Source organism: Moschus berezovskii, chromosome 1 (genome assembly GCF_049115385.1).
Source record: "Moschus berezovskii isolate FMDL1 chromosome 1, NW_MosBer_1.0, whole genome shotgun sequence".
NCBI lineage: Eukaryota > Metazoa > Chordata > Mammalia > Artiodactyla > Moschidae > Moschus > Moschus berezovskii.
The window spans coordinates 156,493,989-156,513,680 of record NC_142460.1 but is presented as its reverse complement, the minus strand read 5'-3'; the positions used below and the strand labels follow the sequence as shown (position 1 = coordinate 156,513,680).

At 41.3% G+C, this 19,692-nt stretch overlaps 1 protein-coding gene across 1 annotated transcript in view; it reads left to right on the top strand.

The window, feature by feature from the left end:
* Positions 1-19,311, top strand: part of PCCB (propionyl-CoA carboxylase subunit beta) — a 95,321-nt gene extending 76,010 nt beyond the window's left edge. Inside the window, exons 11-15 of the mRNA XM_055413258.2 lie at positions 16,043-16,150; positions 16,386-16,486; positions 16,901-16,999; positions 17,896-17,995; positions 19,002-19,311. Of these exons, the coding sequence (XP_055269233.2) occupies positions 16,043-16,150; positions 16,386-16,486; positions 16,901-16,999; positions 17,896-17,995; positions 19,002-19,123 (530 nt within the window). The 3' untranslated portion in view covers positions 19,124-19,311. The remainder of the gene's footprint in view (positions 1-16,042; positions 16,151-16,385; positions 16,487-16,900; positions 17,000-17,895; positions 17,996-19,001) is intronic.
* Positions 19,312-19,692: the final 381 nt, after the last annotated feature.

The following is a 19,692-nucleotide window of genomic DNA, read 5'->3' as shown; positions in this document are numbered from 1 at the left end:
ACTGGTGCAATTTCATTTTTAAAGGTTTTGTAGAATTCTCCACCAGTGAACCTTTTTGGAGTGAGTTTTTTGTTGTTGCTGTTTTGTTTTTTGGCTACACCACATGACTTATACAATCTTAGGTTCACTGACAAGGGGTTGAACATATTCCCTGGCAATGAAAATGTGGAGTCGTAACCACTGGACTGCCAGGGCATTCCCTGAATTTGTTTTTTAAATCATGTAAGAAATAAAAAGTGGCATTACAGTAATAATGCCAGAAATAATAACCAGAAATACAGTAATGATGACTTTCATATTTCCCCATGTAGTCATCTTTACTGGAGATCTTGATTTCTTTATATGGTTTTGTGATACCATCTGTTTTTTATTTCAACCTGGTGGGCTTGCTTTACCATTTCTTATAGGGCAGGCATAGTGGTAACAAACTCTTCAGCTTGTTTATCTAGAAACGTCTTAATTTGTCCTTCATTTTTGAAGGACAGCCTGCCAAGTATAGACTTCTTGGTTGAGATTTTACTTTTTCAGCACTTTGTCTCTTAAATTTTTAATTGAAGTATATAATTTGCTGTATGTTATAGTGTACAATATAGTAATTCACAAATTTTAAAGTTTATAATTTAGAAATATTTATAGTTGTATATATATTTATAGTTATAAAATATTGACTGTATTCACCATGTTATACAATGTATCCCATAGCTTACTTTATATCTTGTGCCTCTTACTCTCTTACCCCTATATTGTCCCTCCTGTCTTATTTCTCCCCATTGACAACCACTAGTTTGTTGTCTACATCTGTGTCTGATTCTTTTTGGTTGTATACACTAGTTTGTTATATTTTTTAGATTCGATATATAAGTGATATACAGTATTTGTCTTTCTCTGGCTTATTTCGCTTAGTATAATGCCCTCCAAGTCCTCCATATTGCCACAAATGGCAGAATTTCATTCTTTGTATGTCTGAGTAGTATTCCATTATGTGTATGAGTGTTAGTTACTCAGTCATGTCTGACTCTTTGTGACCCAGTGGACTGTAGCTGGCCAGGCTCCACTGTCCATGTTATTCTCCAGGCAAGAATACTGGAGGAGTAGTCATTCCCATTTTCAGGTGATCTTCCCGACCCAAGGATGAACCTGGGTCTCCCACATTGCAGGCAGATTCTTTACTGTGTGAGCCACCAGGGAAGCCCATTATATGTATATACCATTTTTCTCTATCTGTTCATCTGTTGATTGACACTTAGGTTGCTTACATATCTTGGCAATTATAAATAATGCTGCTATGAACATTGGAGTGCATGTATCTTTTTGAATTAGTGGTGGTTTTTTTTTTTTATATATATACCCAGGAGTGGAAATTACTAGGGAAGAAACACTGAACAGACATTTTTCCAGAGAAGAAATGCAAATGGCAAACATGCACATGAAAAGATCCTCAACCTTGCTAATCATCAGGGAAATGAAAAATCAAACCCACAATGAAATATCACCTCACACCTGTCAGAATAGCTATCATCAAAATGAACACAAATGTTGGCAAAGATGTGGAGAAAAAGGAGCCCTTGTATACTATTAGTGGGAATATATATTGGTACAGCCACTATGCAAAACAGTATGGAGGATTCTCAAAAAACTAAAAAATAAAACTACCATATTAAAAAAAAATAGGGAGAGCAAAGACTGCCGCCATGTTCTGCCTAGCAATCTGTCTGCTGCACACCCTGGTGTATCCCTCCAGGACCTCGCTTCAGAGAGGGGAGGTTAGAGTGATGAGTCTGTGGCTTGGAAGAGTTTCTTCACCTGACCACTCTGGGCACCTTAATCTCAGACTTTCAACTTCCAGCACAAGATCAAGCCCTGAGACTTTAGAGTGGGAGCACTGACTCCAAGACCATGGACTACCAGAGAACTAACCCTAGGGAGTATCAAATAGTGAGAACTCATGCAAAGGAAACCACTTGAATACAAGACCCAGCATCACCCAACAACCAGTAGCCCCTGTGCAGGATGCCTCATCTAAACAACAAACAAAAGAAAAATATAAACCCAATCATCAGCAGATAGGATTACCAACTCACTCAGCCTTGCCCATCAGAGGAAAAACAAACAAAAGCTCAGCACAAATCCCACCTATACCAAGCTTACACAAACCACTGACCCAACCTTGCTGCTGCTGCTGCTAAGTCATTTCAGTCTTGTCCGACTCTGTGTGACCCCAGGGCAGAAATCAAAAGGAAGAAAGAATTCAATCTTAAAGCCTGGGAAAAGGAAACCTCAAACACAATAAGTTAAAAAAAAAATAGTGAAAAGGCAGAGAAATATTACACAAATGAACAAACTAGAAACGCAGAAGTCCAAATAAATGAAGAGGAAATAGGCAAACCAGCTGAAAAAGAATTCAGAATAATGATAGTAAAGATGATCAAAAACCTTGAAAACAAAATGGAGAAAATGCAAGAATCAATTAACAAAGATCTAGAAGAATTAAAGAATAAATATACAGAGACAGAAAATACAATTACTGAAATTAAAAACACTCTAGAAAGAGTCAATAGCAGAATATCCGAAGCAGAAGAACAAATCAGTGAGATGGAAGATAAAATGGTGGAAATAACTTCTGAACAGCAGAATAAAGTAAAAAAAAAATGAAAAGAACTGAGGATTGTATCAGAGACCTCTGGGACAATATCAAATACACCAACATTCAAATTATAAGGGTCCCAGAAGAAGAGAAAAAGAAAGGGTATGGGAAAATTTTTGAAGACATTATCATTGAAAATTTCCCCAACAAGGAAAAGGAAATAGTCAATCAAGTCCAAGAGGCGCAAAGAGTTCGATACAGGATAAACCCAAGGAAAAACATGCCAAGACACATACTAATCAAACTAAACACAAAGAAAGAATATTAAAAGCAGCAAGGGAGAAGCAGCAAGTAGCATACAAGGGAAACCCCATATGCTTAACAGCTATCTTTCAGCAGAAACTCTGAAGGCTGGAAGGGAATGGCTGCTGCTGCTGCTGCTGCTAAGTTGCTTCAGTCGCGTCTGACTCTGTGCGACCCCATAGACGGAAGCCCACCAGGCTCCCCCGTCCCTGGGATTCTCCAGGCAAGAACACTGGAGTGGGCTGCCATTTCCTTCTCCAATGCATGAAAGTGAAAAGTGAAAGAGAAGTTGCTCAGTTGTGTCCGACTCTTAGAAACCCCATGGACTGCAGCCCACATTTAAAGTACTGAAAGGAAAAAAATCTACAACCAAGATTACTGTACCCTGCAAGGGTCTCATTCACAATTGATGGAGAAATCAAAAGCTTTTCAGACAAACAAAAGAGAATTCAGTATGACCAAACCAGCTTTACAACAAATGTTAAAGGGACTTATATAGCCAAGAAATACAAGAGAAGAATAAAGATCTACAAAATCAACCCCAAACAACTAAGAAAATGGCAATAGGAACATATGTAGCAGTAGTTACTTTAAATGGAAATAGATTAAATGCTCCAACCAAAAGACACAGACTGGCTAAATGGATACAAAAGAAGAGCCATACATATGCTGTCTACAAGAAACCCGCTTTATACCTAAAGACACATACAGACTGAAAGTGAGAGGATGGAAGAATATATTCCATGCAAATAGGAAGGAAAAGAAAGCTGGAGTAGCAGTCCTCATATCTGACAAAATAGACCTTAAAGTAAAGAATATTACAAGAGATAAGAAAGGACACTATATTATGTCAAGGGATCAATCCAAGAGGAAGACATAACAATTATAAATATTTATGCACCCAACACAGGAACACCTCAATATATAAGACAAACACTAACAGACATAAAAGGAGAAATGGACAGTAACACAATAATAGTAGGAGACTTTAACACCCTACTCACACCAATGGACAGATCATCAAAACAGAAAATTAATAAGGAAATACAAGTCTTAATGATGAGATGGATCTCATTGATATCTGCAGGACATTACATCCAAATGCAGAAGAATACACCTTCTTAAGTGCACATGGAACATTCTCCAGGATAGACCACATCTTGGATCACAAATCAAGCCTCAGTAAATTTAAGAATATTGAAATGGTATCAAGCATTTTCTCCGACCACAATGCTGTGAGACTAGATATCAATTATAAGAGAAAACTGTAAGAAAAACAAACACATAGAGATTAAACAACACGTTTGTAAATAATCAACAGGTTACTGAAGAAATCAAAAGGGAAATCAAAAAATTTCTAGAAACAAATAACAATGAAAACATGACAACTCAAAACCTATGGGATGCAGCAAAAGCAGTTCTAAGAGGAAAGTTTATAGCAATACAAGCCTACCTCAAGAAACAAGAAAAACATTGAATAGACAACCTAACTTTACACCCAAAACAAGTGGAAAAAGAAGAACAACCCCCCCTCAAAATCAGTAGAAGGAAAGAAATCATAAAGATCCTAGAAGAAATAAATGAAAAAGCAATGAAAGAAACAATAGTAAATCTTAATAAAACTAAAAGCTCATTCTTTGAGAAGATAAAACTGACAAACCTTTAGCCAGACTCATCAAGAAAAAAAAGGAAGAAGAATCTAATCAACAAAATTAGAAATTAAAAAGGAGAGATTACAACAGACAATGCAGAAATACAAAGGATTATAAGAGACTATTATGAACACTATATGGGAATAAAAAGGATAATCTGGAAGAAATGGACAGATTCTTAGAAAAGTTCAATCTTCCAAGACTGAACCAGGAAGAAATAGAAATTATGAACAACCCAATTACAAGCACTGAAATTGAAGCTGTGATAAAAAATCTCCCCCAAATCAAAAGCCCAGGACCAGATGGCTTCCTTCACAGGAGAATTCTATAGCACATTTAGAGAACAGCTAATGCCTATCCTTCTAAAACTCTTTCAAAAAATCACAGAGGAAGGAACACTCACTCCAAACTCACTCTATGAGGCCATCATCACCGTGATACCAAAAACAGACAAAGACAACACAAAAAGGAAAGCTACAGGTCAATATCACTGAAGAACATAGATGCAAAAATCCTCAACAAAATTTTAACAAACAGAATTCAGCAACACATTGAAAAGCTCATACACCATGATCAAGTTGGGTTTATTCCAGGAATGCAAGAATTCTTCAATATATGCCAATCAATCAATTTGATATACCATATTAACAGATTGAGAGATAAAAACCATATAATAATCTCAATAGATGGAGAAAAACCTTTGACAAAATTCAGCACCCATTTATGATTAAAACTCTTCGAAAAATGGGCATAGAAGAAACCTACCTCAACATAGTAAAGGCCAAATATGAGAAGCCTATAGCGAACATTATTCTCAACGGTGAAAAACTGAAAGCATTCCCCTTAAGAATAGGAACAAGACAAGGGTCTCCACTTTCACTGCTGTTATTCAACATAGTTCTGGAAGTCCTAGCTACAGCAATCAGAGACGAAAAAGAAGTAAAAGGAATCCAGATTGGAAAAGAAGAAATAACGTGCTCACAGTATGCAGATGACATGATACTGTACATAGAAAACCCTAAAGATAGTATCAGAAAATTACTAGAGCTAATCAGTGAATTTAGCAAAGTGCAGGATACAAAATCAATACACAGAAATCATTTGCATTTCTATATACTAGCAAGGAAATATCAGAAAGAGAAATTAAGGAATCAATCCTATTCACTGTTGCAACAAAAAGAATTAAATATCTAGGAATAAACTTACCTAAGGAGACAAGAGAACTAACTGTCCACAGGAAATTGTAAGCCACTGATGGAAGAAATCAAAGACGACATAAACAGATGGGGAGATATTCCATGTTCCTGGGTAGGAAGAATCAATATTGTGAAAATGACTATACTACCAAATGCAATCTACAGATTCAATATGATCCCTATCAAATCACCAATGGCATTTTTCACAGAACTAGAACAAAAAATTTCACAATTCATATGGAAACACAAAAGCCCCCGAATAGCCAAAGCAATCTTGAGAAAGAAGAATGGAGCTGGAGAAATCAAGCTTCCTGACTTCAGATTATACTACAAAGCTACAGACATCAAGAGAGTATGCTACTGGCACAAAAACAGAAATATGGACCCATGGAACAAGATAGAAAGCCCAGAAATAAACCCATAACCCATTGGTACCTTATTTTTGACAAAGAAGGCAAGAATATACAACGGGGCAAAGACAGCCTCTTCAATAAATGGTGCAGGGAAAATTGGACAGCTATGTGTAAAAGAAAGAAATTAGAACGCTTCCTAACACCACACACAAAAATAAACTCAAAATGGGTTAAAGACATAAATGTAAGGCCAGAAACTATAAAACTCTTAGAGGAAAACATAGGCAGAACACTGTATGACATAAATCAAAGCAAGATCCTCTATGACCCACCTCCTAGAGTAATGGGAATGGAAACAAAAGTAAACAGGTGGGACCTGATTAAACTTAAAAGCTTTTGCACAGCAGAGGAAACTAAGCCTGGTGAAAAGACAACCTTCAGAATGGGAGAAAATAATAGCAAATGAAACAATGACAAAGGATGGATTTCCAAAATATACAAGCAGCTCATAGAACTCAATGCCAGAAAAGCAAACAACCCAATCAAAAAGTGGGAAAAAGACCTAAACAGACATTTCTCCATAGAAGACATACCAATGACTAACAAGCACATGAAAAGATGCTCAACATAGCTCATTATTAGAGAAATGCAAATGAGAACTGCAATGAGATATTGCCTCACACTGGTCAGAATGGCCATCCTCAAAAAGTCTACAAACAATAAATGCTGGAGAGGGTGTGGAGAAAAGGGAACGCTCCTGCACTGTTGGTGGGAATGTAAATTGATACAGCCACTAGGGAAGATGGTATGGAGATTCCTTAAGAAACTAGGAATAAAACCACCATATGACCCAGCAATCCCACTCCTAGGCATCTACCCTGAGGAAATCAAAATTGAAAAAGACACATGTATCCCATTGTTCATTGCAGCAGTATTTACAATAGCTCAAACATGGAAGCAACCTAGATATCCATCTACAGATGAATGGATAAAGGAATTGTAAATATACACAATGGAATATTACTCAGCCATAAAAAGGAAAGCCTTTGAGTCAGTTCTGATGAGGTGGATGAACCTAGAACCTGTTATACAGAGTGAAGTGAGTCAGGAAGAGAAAGGTAAATATCATATTCTAACACATATATCGGAGAAGGCAATGGCAAGCCACTCCAGTACTCTTGCCTAGAAAATCCCATGGACAGAGGAGCCTGGTGGGCCACAGTCCATGGGGTCGCTACTAGTCGGACAAGGCTGAGCGACTTCACTTTCACTTTTCACTTTCACACATTGGAGAAGGAAATGGCAACCCACTCCAGTGTTCTTGCCTGGAGAATCCCAGGGATGGCGGAGCCTGGTGGGCTGCCATCTATGGGGTCGCACAGAGTCGGACACGACTGAAGCGACTTAGCAGTAACACATATATACGGAATCTAGAAAAATGGTACTGAAGAACTTATTTACAGGGCAGCAGTGGAGAAACAGACATAGAGAACAGACTTACAGATATGGGGAGAGGGGAGGAGAGGATGAAATGTATGGAGAGAGTAACATGGAAGCTTACATTACCGTATGTAAAATAGATAGCCAGTGGGAATTTGCTGTATGTTTCAAGAAACTCAAACAGGGGCTCTGTATCAGCCTAGAGGGGTGGAATGGGAAGGGAAGTGGGAGGAAGGTTCAAGAGGGAAGGACATAGGTATACCTATGGCTGATTCATGTTGAGGTTTGACAGAAAACAACAGAATTCTGTAAAGTAATTATCCTTCAATAAAAAAATAAATAAAAAATAGAACTTTCAGCACTTTAGATATGTATCCCATTGTCTTCTGGCCTCCATGGTTTCTACTGAGAAATCAATTTGTAATCTTATTGACGATTCTTTGTATTTGATTAATCACTTACTTTTGCTACTTTCAGGATTCTTTTTCTTTAAATAGTCTGACTGTAATGTGTCTCAGTGTGGATATGTGTGAGTTTAGTCTACTTAGGCTTACAGTTTCTTGCTTTTGTTTCTTCACATCTTGTGCCAAATTCGAGAGAAGTTTGGACATTATTTCTTCAAACAATGTCTCTACCCGTTTGTCCTCTGTCCTCCTTATGGTACTGACTTGCTGTATATATTGGTTTACTTTATGATATTCAGAGTCCATTAGTCTCTAATCACTTCAGTTTTTCTTTTCTTTCTGTTCCTTTGATTGGGTAATTTAAGTTTTTGTATTTTCAGGATTCCTCATCCTTCTTCCTATCTTCTCAATTCTGTTGAACCCCTGTAGCCATATTTTTGTTTCAGTTATTGTACTTTTTGGTAATAGAATTTGTTTGGTTCCTTTTTGTAATTTGTTTCTCCATTGATATTCTCATTTTGTCCGTACATTTTTCCCCCTGTTTTTTGTTTGTTTGTTTAGTTCTTCTTGTTTTTCTTTACCTCTGTAAGCATATTTAAAACAGTTGCTTTAAAATCTTTGTTTAGTAAATTTATTGTCTGCGCTTCCTTAAGGATGATTGTTTATATTTATTTTGTTCATTTGAATGGTTCTGCTTTCCTGTTTCTCTGTATGCTTTTTTTTATTGTTGTTGAAAACTGAACACTTGAATATTATAATGTATTAAACTCTGGAATCATATTCTCCCCCTTTTCCAGAGTTTGTTGTATTTTTGATTGTTGAATGCTGTAGTAGTCCATTTGTCTAGTGACTTTTCCTAACTGTTTTTGTAGAGGCTGTATTCCTTGTTCTCTTCCTTAGCTTGTGTCCAACTACTGTTTTTGACTGAGGTGCCAAAATAGATAAGAAAACATCTCTTTTAGTCTTTGCAATTTGGCTCTGTGTTGAGGCTTTCTTTCAACACTTGGCCAGACTTAAACAGAGTTTAGGAATCAGCCCAAGTTAAGCTCAAGATCCTGTCAGGTATTTTGTTTTGTAATGTTATGATTTCATTTTCATTCATCTCAAGGGATTTTCTTTTTTAGAAAAATTTTGTTCAAGTATAGTTAGATGGCATCATCGACTCAATGGACATGAGTTTGGGTAAACTCTGGGAGTTGGTGATGGATAGGGAGTCCTGGCATGCTTTGGTTCATGGGGTTGCAAAGAGTCGGACACGACTGAGTGACTGAACTGAACTGATAGTTGATTTACAGTTTTGTGTTAATTTCTGCTATACTGCATAGTCAGTTGCATTCTGATTTATCATAGGATGTTGAATATTTTTCCCTGTGCTATACATTAGGACCTTGTTGTTTATCCACTCTATATATAATAGATTGCACCTGCTAATAACCAAACTCCTAATTTTATTTCCCCCATACACCCTCCCCCTTGGCCACCATAAGTATGTTTGTTCTCTGTCTGTGAGTCTGTTTCTGTTTTGTACATATGTTCATTTGTGTCATATTCTGTATTCCACATATAAGTGATATATGGTGTTTGTCTTTCTGTTTCTGACTTACTTAATGTGATAATCTCTTGGTCTGTCCATATTGCTGCAAATGGCATTATTCCATTCTTTTTAATCGCTGAGTAATATTCCATTGTGTGTGTGTGTGTGTGTGTATACACCACACACATCATTCTGTTGCTGGACATTTAGGTTCTTTCCATGTCTTGGCTGTTGTAAATAGTGCTCTTATGAACAATAGGGATGCATGCATCTTTTCAAATTATTGTTTTGTCTGGGTATGTGCCTAGGAGTGAGATTGCTGTGTCATATTTCACCTCTATTTTTAGTTTTTTGAGGAACCTCCATACTGTCTTGTATTGAACTGCACTAATTTACATTCCCACCAACAGTGTAAGAAGATTCTCTTTTTTTTTACTCTCTGCTGCTGCTAAGTCACTTCAGTCGTGTCCGACTCTGTGTGACCCCATAGACGGAAGCCCACCAGGCTCCCCCATCCCTGGGATTCTCCAGGCAAGAACACCGGAGTGGATTGCCATTTCCTTCTCCAGTGTGTGAAAGTGAAAAGTGAAAGTGAAGTTGCTCAGTCGTGTCCAACCCTCAGCGACCCCACGGACTGCAGCCCACCAGGCTCCTCCATCCATGGGATTTTCTAGGCAAGAGTACTGGGAGTGGCTTGCCATTGCCTTCTCCGTTTCTACTCTCTAGCATTTATTATTTCTAGACTTTTTAATGTGGTCATTCTGACTGGTGTGGGGTGGTACCTCATTGTAGTTTTGATTTACATTTATTTAATAATTAGCAGTGGTGAGCATATTTTTGTGTGTCTATTGGCCATCAGTGTGTCTTTGGAGAAATGTCTGTTTAGGCCTTCTGACCATTTTTTGGTTGGTTATTTGCTTTTTTGTTATTGAATTGTAGAAGCTGTTTATATATTTAGGAAATTAAGCCTTTGCTGGTTGCATCTTTTGCAAATATCTTCTCTCAGTTGGAAGTTTGTCTTTTTCATTTTGTTTATGGATTCCTTTGCTGTTTGAAAGCTTATATGCTTGGTTGATCTCATTTGTTTATTTTTGCTTTTATTTCTGTTGCCATGAGAGACTGACTTATGAAAATATTGATGCGATATATGTCAGAATGTTTTGCCAATGTACTGTTCTTGGAGTTTTATGGTGTCTTGTCTTACATTTAAATTTTTCGGCCATTTTGAATTTCTTTTTGAGTATGCTCAGAGGGTGGTTTACATGTGGCTGCCCAACTTTCTTAACACCACTTGCTGAAAGACTGTTTTTTCCCGTTGTATACTATTGCCTTCTTTGTCGAAGATTGTCCTTAGCTCTGTGGGTTTATTTCTGGGCTCTCTGTTTTGTTTCACTGATCTATCCAAGGTACTTTCTAATTTTCCTTCTCAGACCTTTTCTGAGCATACATCTCGCTCTAGGCATATCTGCCTCTTTCTGAAGTCCCTTGTATATGCAGTTGCTCTTGAATGTCCAAATTCTGCCCCACCCCCGCCAAACCCCACTCTGCCTGTTTTTTTCCTCCCTGGCCTGAGGTGATCTCAACTGTAATCTTTTGCCCTAGATGTCTGTCAGTTCAGTTCAGTCGCTCAGTCGTGTCCGACTCTTCGCGACCCCATGAATCACAGCACGCCAGGCCTCCCTGTCCATCACCAACTCCCAGAGTTCACTCAAACTCATGTCCATCGAGTCGGTGATGCCATCCAGCCATCTCATTCTCTGTCGTTCCCTTCTCCTCCCACCCCCAACCTTTCCCAGCATCAGAGTCTTTTCCAGTGAGTCAACTCGTCACATGAGGTGGCCAAAGTATTGCAGTTTCAGCTTTAGCATCAGTCCTTCCAATGAACACCCAGGATTGATCTCCTTTGGAACGGACTGGTAGGATCTCCCTGCAGTACAAGGGACTCAAGAGTCTTCTCCAACACCACAGTTCATAAGCATCAATTCTTCGGCGGTCAGCTTTCTTCACAGTCCAACTCTCACATCCATACATGACCACGGGAAAAACCATAGCCTTGACTAGACGGACCTTGGTTTGCAAAGTAATGTCTCTGCTTTTTAATATATTATCAAGGTTGGTCACAGCTTTCCTTCCAAGGAGTAAGCGTCTTTTAATTTCATGGCTGCAGTCAGCATCTGCAGTGATTTTGGAGCCCAAAAAGTAAAGTCTGACACTGTTTCCACTGTTTTTCCATCTATTTCCCATGAAGTGATGGGACTAGATGCCATGATCTTTGTTTTCTGAATGTTGAGCTTCAAGCCAACCTTTTCACTCTCCTCTTTCACTTTCATCAAGAGGCTTTTGAGTTCCTCTTCACTTTCTGCCATAAGGGTAGTGTCATCTGCATATCTGAGGTTATTGATATTTCTCCCAGCAATCTTGATTCCAGCTTGTGCTTCTTCCAGCCCAGCGTTCCTCATGATGTATTCTGCATATAAGTTAAATAAGCAAGGTGACAATATACAGCCTTGACGCACTCCTTTTCCTATTTGGAACCAGTCTGTTGTTCCATGTCCAGTTCTAACTGTTGCTTCCTGGCCTGCATACAGGTTTCTCAAGAGGCAGGTCAGGTGGTCTGGTATTCCCATCTCTTTCAGAAATGTCAGTGGTTCTTTTTTCTCGCAGTGAGCAATGACTGCTACTTTTGTGGTCTGGGTGAGTTCTGAGTTAGATACAGAGATGAAAGGCTTGCATCATCTTTCAGGGCACCCTCACATAAGGTGGAACAGACCTACATGGTGATTTGTGTCTGAGGTCGTCTTTGCTTCCTCTACAACCTGGGAGAATGTGGGGCAAGTGTAATTCAAAATGCCACAAAACTTTTCTGCCATTTCTAAATTGCCTTTTTCCTGATTCAGCGTTTGCTTAGTTAACTTGCCTGTTTCAGAATTTTGACAAAGTTAGTTCTGACTGTTTCTGCTTGTTTTTTGATGTTTCTCTTTGAGGACAGGAGCTCCGTGCTGTCTGTCCCACCGTTTTGTTGTTTAGAAATCATGTTTACACACACTGAACGTGCGTTTTGTTCCTGTGGTAAGTTCTCCTCTGTTCACGTATTCTCGAGTTCCTCCTCCTCACTGTGTCTGTCCCTGGCGTGGACTTCACGTGATTTCCTGTGTCTGCACAAAGAGATTTCTTGTCCCGAGACCATGTCTGCAGGTTCTGGAACCCTCCAGTACAGGCACACTCTCACAAGCTCACTTTTGAAGAAACTGCTTGGCTTATTCTGGAAACTTTATCTTCAAATACCTAGACTTCTATCCCAGGGCCTTCCTGAGCCCTGACTTGGGTCTGAATACTTGGTTGCATTCCAGCTTCCCTCCTTCTGACCTTGTAATTTTCTTTGTGATGTTTATGGAGTGTCATAAAGTATCAGAGGCTCACAGAGGAGGCCTCTGTCATGGTTCTCATTTCTGTTCCTTTTTTATTGATGTAGTTGATTTACAGTGTTGTGTTAACTTCTGCTATACTTTTTCATGTTCATGATTAACCATGGGGTATTGAATATAGTTCCCCAGGCTCTATAGTAGGACCTTGTTGTTTATCCATCTTATGTATACTGGTTTGCATCTGCTAATCTCAAACTCGCACTTCTCCTCTCCCCTTTCTTGCCTCCCCCTTGGCACGGGTTCTTATTTCATCCTTGCAGAATTTGCCAGGGCTCATTGGACTCCCTGGGTGCCAGATGCTCTGACAGGCCTGGACTATGATGAGGAAGCCAAGCTCTTGGACCTAGGGCCCACTCTTGGCAGCTCAGGGTCACAGGTTTTCCATTTCTATTTTCAATTCCCTAATGATTTTATCTTGTTTTGGTTGTCATTGCTCATATTTTTCTTCTTTTTGATTTTTATTCTGACCTCTTTTCCATTTTGCGGTTTCTTAATTTAGAGTTGTCTTCACCCCAGGACTCATCATTCGCATTCTTTATTAACATAGATTTGGATAGAGAGGGAGGAGGGGAGATTTAAAACATTTTTGTTTTACTGAGTTATCATTTACAGACCATAAAATGCACAGCTTTTACATACTCATTTGGGTGGGTTTTGGCAAGTTGACAGTTCATGTGTGCTAAATCACTTCAGTCATGTCTGACTCTTTGTGACCCTATGGACCGTAGGCTCCATGGGATTCTGCAGGCAAGAAAACTAGAGTGGGTTGCCATGCCCTCCTCCAGGAATCTTCCCCACCCAGGGGGAAACTCTCAACCTGTAATCACCATCCAAAATAAGATATAGAACATTTCTATCATCTCAAAAAATGCATTTAGCAAGAGGGAAGCTTTGCCTATTGTTCTTACTTTTTGAGTTGTCTTTTTATTGTTGATTTCTAAGGTTCTTTATATATTCTGATGTGAACCCTTTGTCAGATATGTGTATTTTAAATATTTTTTTCCTGGTCTGTGACTTGTTTATTTGTTTAAGTCTTTTGACTCACATTATTTTTTAAAAGTGGTAAAATCCTTTTTATCAATGTTTTACTTCTGATTAGAGCTTTTTGTGTCCTGTCCAGGAACTCTTTGCCTACTGCAAGGTTTTGAAGATAGTCCAAATCACCTTCTTGGAACTTTGTGGTTGTGGGTTATGCCATTTTGGGTTGATTTTTGTGTGTAGAGTATGGAGTGAAACAGTATTACCATTTGTTAAGACTTGCTTTCCACATTGTTTTGGTGCCTGGTCTGAAATCAGTCCTGTGGGTCTATTTCTTCCCCTTCTGTTCTGTTTTGTTGCTGGTTTTGCCCACCTTTATGCCTCTTCCATCTTGTCCTGATTTCTGAAGCTTTATGGTTCTTGGTGGTTCTCAACTAGAGACAATTTCGATGTATTGGGAACATGTGGCTATATTGGAAACAATTTTGATCGTCACAGTCGGTGTGAGGGGTGGCGGGGGGCTCCTGACATCTGGTGTGTCTAACCCAGAGATGGCGGCTAAGTATTCTGCATGCAGAAGTCAAACCCCCATAGCAAAGAATCATTCGGTTCAAAATGTTGGTAGTGCCAAGATGGAGAATCCCTGCTTTTGTGAGTCTTCAGGTCAGCTAGTGGAAGTCTTCTGATACTGCTATTTTAAAAAAAATACCATTTGACTAGTCTGTCTCCTTCGTATTACCATATGAATTTTAGAATCTGCTCATCAGTTTCTGCAAAGGAATTTCCTATGATTTTGATAGGAATTGCTTGAAAATGCAAATTTGTCCAGCTATGCTAGCCTAGCTATTAAGCTTTAAATCTAAAATAATAGTATAAGTAATTAAGATTCAATATGATTAGAAGCTTAGTCTCTCACTTTCCCTAGTCATATTTCAGGTGTTCAGTAGCCACATGTGTCTAGTGGTTACTATGTCAACAAATAACAGAGCCAGAGAACATTTTCATCATAGAAAGTTCTCTTGGACAGCACTGGCATAGTTCAGTTTGGGAATTTATATATTCTTCTGATCCATGAGTATTTAAGTTTTTTATGGACATTCTTTATCAGATAGTAGAAGTTCCATTGCACTTATAGTTTACTGCTAGTTTTTAATTATGAATATTGGATTTTCTCAGATGTTTATATCTGTTGTGATGACCGTATTTTTTCCTTTAATAATTTCACTGCTTTTCACACATTAGATCAACTCAGGATTCTTGGGTTAAACTGCACTTGACTGTTTTTATAATATCTCAGGACTTTCTGCATCTGTGTTCATGAGGGATTTTACTCTGCATTTTCTTGTCCCAAAACAAGAAGTTTTGGTATCAGGATAATGCTGGCCTTATAGAATACTCTGCAGACTGTTCTGGGTGAGGGCATTTACTAGTAATTGAGCTTTTTCTATTGTGTGCCATTTTACCGATACCATCTCCTTTAATCCTTTCAAATATGGTGGGGCTTCCCTGGTGGCTCAGTTGGTAAAGAATCTGCCTGCAATGCAGGAGACTCCGGTTCGATCCCTGGGTCAGGAAGGATCCCCTGGAGAAGCAAATGGCAACCCACTCCAGGATTCTTGCCTGGAAAATTCCATGAACAGAGGAACCTGGCGAGCTATAGTCCATGAGGTCACAAGAGTTGGACACAACTTAGTGACTAACCCACCACCTCCATAGTAGGGCTAGTAACATCCCTCCTTTTCAGGTGGGGAATCTCAGACTCAGAAAGTAATTTCCCCAAACACATGGCTGTAGTTGATGGAGGCAGAATCCAATTCCAACTACACAGACTCTATAAGACCAGCCCTTGGATGAGGCCTCCCACTGTGGGCTCCAGGGGTGAGGTAGGCTGTGCCTCAGGTGACAGCTACCCTTCAGTTCACAAGACAAAGTCTGGATGTCTGTGCTGGGGTGTGGTGCCAGCCCTCGGGGCTGAGCCACTGCTGGGTCCTCTGGCCAGTGCCAGGTGGATTCTTCTGTCTCCCCTGTTTTTCTTGGAGTATGAAGCCCTCCTTTAGTTTCTCTGATGACGAAACTTTGGTACCCCTGTAGAAACCAGCTCTGAATGGTTGCCCGGTGTGGGTGGGACTGGAAGTGGCCTAGAAGCTCAGCACAGTGGTCTCCGTCTTTCTAGGATGCCTGGATATTAATTCATCCGTGAAAGGGGCTCGTTTCGTCCGATTCTGTGACTCCTTCAACATTCCCCTCATCACGTTTGTGGATGTCCCTGGCTTCCTGCCTGGTGAGTCCCTGGCGGAGGTGGGTCAGGAGAGGCGGCTTTGCCCAGTGAGCCGCCCACGTTATTTGGAGATCCTCGCACAGCTCCCTTAGGATTTGTGACGTTTCATCTTCTGGGTGTCTGGAGGGTGGGACTGGCTGGGGGTGGCCCTGTGGGGAAGGGGAAGCCCCCACAGCTGAGAGTGGGGGTTGACCCTGGGGAGATTCTGTGGGGATCCAGTAACTTGCTCGTGACACAGGCACTGCGCAGGAGTATGGGGGCATCATCCGCCACGGCGCCAAGCTGCTCTACGCGTTTGCAGAGGCCACTGTGCCCAAAGTGACGGTCATCACCAGGAAGGTGAGGAGCTCAGGCTGGAGGCTGGAGCCCACTCACCCTCAGCGGCGAGGCCTGGGGGTTGGGGGTCTGGCCGAGAGGGTCAGAAGTGCTGGAAGGAGTCTACGCCTCACTCCCCTTAACAAGTTCTCGAGGATGGCTCGGCGTGAATGGTCCTGCAGACACGTCCAGCAGACACATCCCTGCTCATCTGGGAACTGAGAGCAGCAGTGGGAAAAGTCCAGAAGACCGTGACTGTGAACTGTGAAAGCCTGTGGCTGCACCCTGGTATTCCCGGGCCTCCCAGCCCTGGGCCTTCAGGAACCCAAGAGGGCCAGTCTTGCTTTTCATCCTCATTTCACTTGGCTTCCTGGGGTCTTATAGGGACGTGATCTGGTTGACTCAGCCTCTAACATTTAGCATTTGGGACTGTTCTAGGCCTACGGTGGTGCCTATGATGTCATGAGCTCCAAGCACCTTTGTGGTGACACCAATTACGCCTGGCCCACGGCAGAGATTGCAGTCATGGGAGCAAAGGTAAGACCTTCCAGCTTTCCCTTCTCCTGGCTCCAGGGACTCGACTCTCCCCACACAGCTGGGAAGTGTTGGGAAAAGGCCTGGGCCTCTGGGGTCTAGACCCTGGCAATCCCCCTCCTGCACTTTCACTTCGGGCATGGACCCAGGTAGTAGGGGCCTCAAGTGGGTTCAGGGATTCAGTAGAAGGGAAAGGGCTGAGTCAGCTGAACTAGTTGTTGGAGGACTGGATGTTTCCCCAACCCCATCCCCAGCTCCCAAGAGGGCCTGGAGCCACTCCTGCAGCCCACGGAGGCCGAGGTGCAGTCCTGACCCTGCTGACTGTGGGCAGGGCACTTTCTGTTGCTTAGTCTACTCGCCACTCTTTTCCTGCTTTGAAATAGCTGTCGGGGTTGAACCAGGTATCTCCCAGGCCCCAACCTCCCCAAGCTGACTTTCAGGGGTTCTGCCAGGAAGGCTTCTCTCTCAGTCCTCATTTTTCTATGTTTGCATTTTAGTTTCTCTGCCTCTAGCCTTTGAGTTGTGTGCTCAGGGCTCAGGATAATGAAAAAGTGTAACAGCATTCTGCTTCCCTTGATAAGGGGACCTTGACTCTTAATAGTGGAAACTGGGCCAAATATCTTGGCCTCAGAGAAGGACAAATGCACTTGCAGAGATTAGGACAGAATCTAGGGACGCCAGTGATGCCTTGATCTGGGCCACCCATTGGAGCTGTGGCTGAGCATCCATTGCGGCTGTGGGGTTATGGCGGCCGCTCAGGCACCTGGTGTGGCCACGTCTCTCCAGCACACTTTGTTTACCAAGACATCTGCAATCACTTCCAGTGATGTTTAGAGGAGGGGGACCTACCTTGGTCTCTCCGGGGCCTCCAGGATGATCACCTACTCCTCTTGTGACAGGGTGCTGTGGAGATCATCTTCAAAGGGCATGAGAACGTGGAGGCTGCTCAGGCAGAGTACATCGAGAAGTTTGCCAACCCTTTTCCTGCAGCCGTGAGAGGTGGGTCTGTGGTGGGGAGAGCAGCTGGGCTCAGTTGTTGGGTTGCTTGATGCTTATTTTGCTCCAGAAGGCCTGCCTTTGCCCTTCCTGTTGAGTCTGGAAATTGGTGAGGGCTGGTTGGACCATGAGCCGTCATCACTTAAGGGCAGAGGGGCCTGTATGGGCCACTTTGTAACAGTGATCAAGAAAACATTACTGAAGTGGCTAAATCTCTCTTCGTGGTATTCTAGTTACCCAGTACTGTGAAAAATCTACTCAAAACAAAGTGGTCTAAAATAACCTCCCTGCACCTTCCCCTCATAGTTCTGAGTGTCAGCATTTGGTCTGGGCTGAGCTGGGTAAGTGGTTCTGCTGGGATCAGTCATGGAAGTATGTCATCTAGCTGCCTGACTGGGGCTGGATAGTCCATGGTGGCCCCACTCACATGGCTGGTGCTGGCTGTCAGCTGGACTCTCCTTCATGGGGTTGCTTATTCTTTGGGAGGTGAGTCCACGCTGCTCTTCAGGGTGTCCTGAGGGCAGCAAGAGGGTGAGAGGGGAAAGAAGGTGCTTTGAGGCCTAGGTGTGGAAGCTGCAATGTTACTCTTGCTGCATTCTATTGGCCAAGGCAATTTACAAGGCCAGGTGAAGAGGTACAGTCCACTTTCTGATGGGAAGAGTGGCAAAGTGGCAGGATGGACTTATGCACAGGATGGGACGAATGATTGTAGTGAGTTTTTAAAAATAAAAGTGTGTTTTCTTCCTTTTATTCCCTACTAGCTTCATCTTGACAGGAGGGAAGAGGGGTCACATTTTCCTTTTCTTGCTGAATGTTTCTGGGCCAGTTTGGGACCTGCCAGAGGAGCAGGGGGCTCCTGGGGTCATGAGGAGGTTCGCAGGACCGAGCCCCTCTTGTGTTGGCCTGGGCCCTATGCACACTGTTGGCCCTAGAAGGTGGTGCCCACACAGCACCCCGTGAGGGCTGGGTGGGCAGGAGGTGATCCGCTTCCTTTCCTGTGCTTCCCCAGGGTTTGTGGATGACATCATCCAGCCTTCCTCCACACGTGCCCGGATCTGCTGTGACCTGGATGTCCTGGCCAGCAAGAAGGTACAGCGCCCTTGGAGGAAACATGCGAATATTCCATTGTAAATGAATCAGGGAAAGATAAACCAGGAGCTAATTACTGCCTGGCCATTTGTATACGCCCCTGCCTTTGCAGTCATGAAACCTGGGAATCTAAATACCATTAATCACTTGAAATGGCTGTTTATTAAATTCTAGAAAGATTTCATTTGTGCCTTACTGTAAAATTATTTTATTAAAACTCTTAACTGATATATTTTGAGCTTTAGTTTCTTTCTTTTATTCTTTTCTTTGTGGTAGAAATCTGAAAAATGAAGAAAACTAGAAAGGAAACACTATAGTATTATCCCTTTGAGCCCTCTGAAGGTGAGATAATAAGCCTTTAGAGGGAACTACTTATCTGCTTCAGCTTCAGTTTTCTTACTTACAAATGATATAATATTTAAATGTATACTATCCTTCTGTTTCCTTCAGGAAATGTTGAGGATTAAAGGTATTTATAATTGTGTGGTATTTATAATTGTGTGGTATACATGTGTGTGTCTATCAGAATAGATGCTTAGGAAGCATATATTGTATAGTAATTGTTTACCTTATGTTAACTTCTTTCCAGAAATGTGTTCTCAGATTTTAAA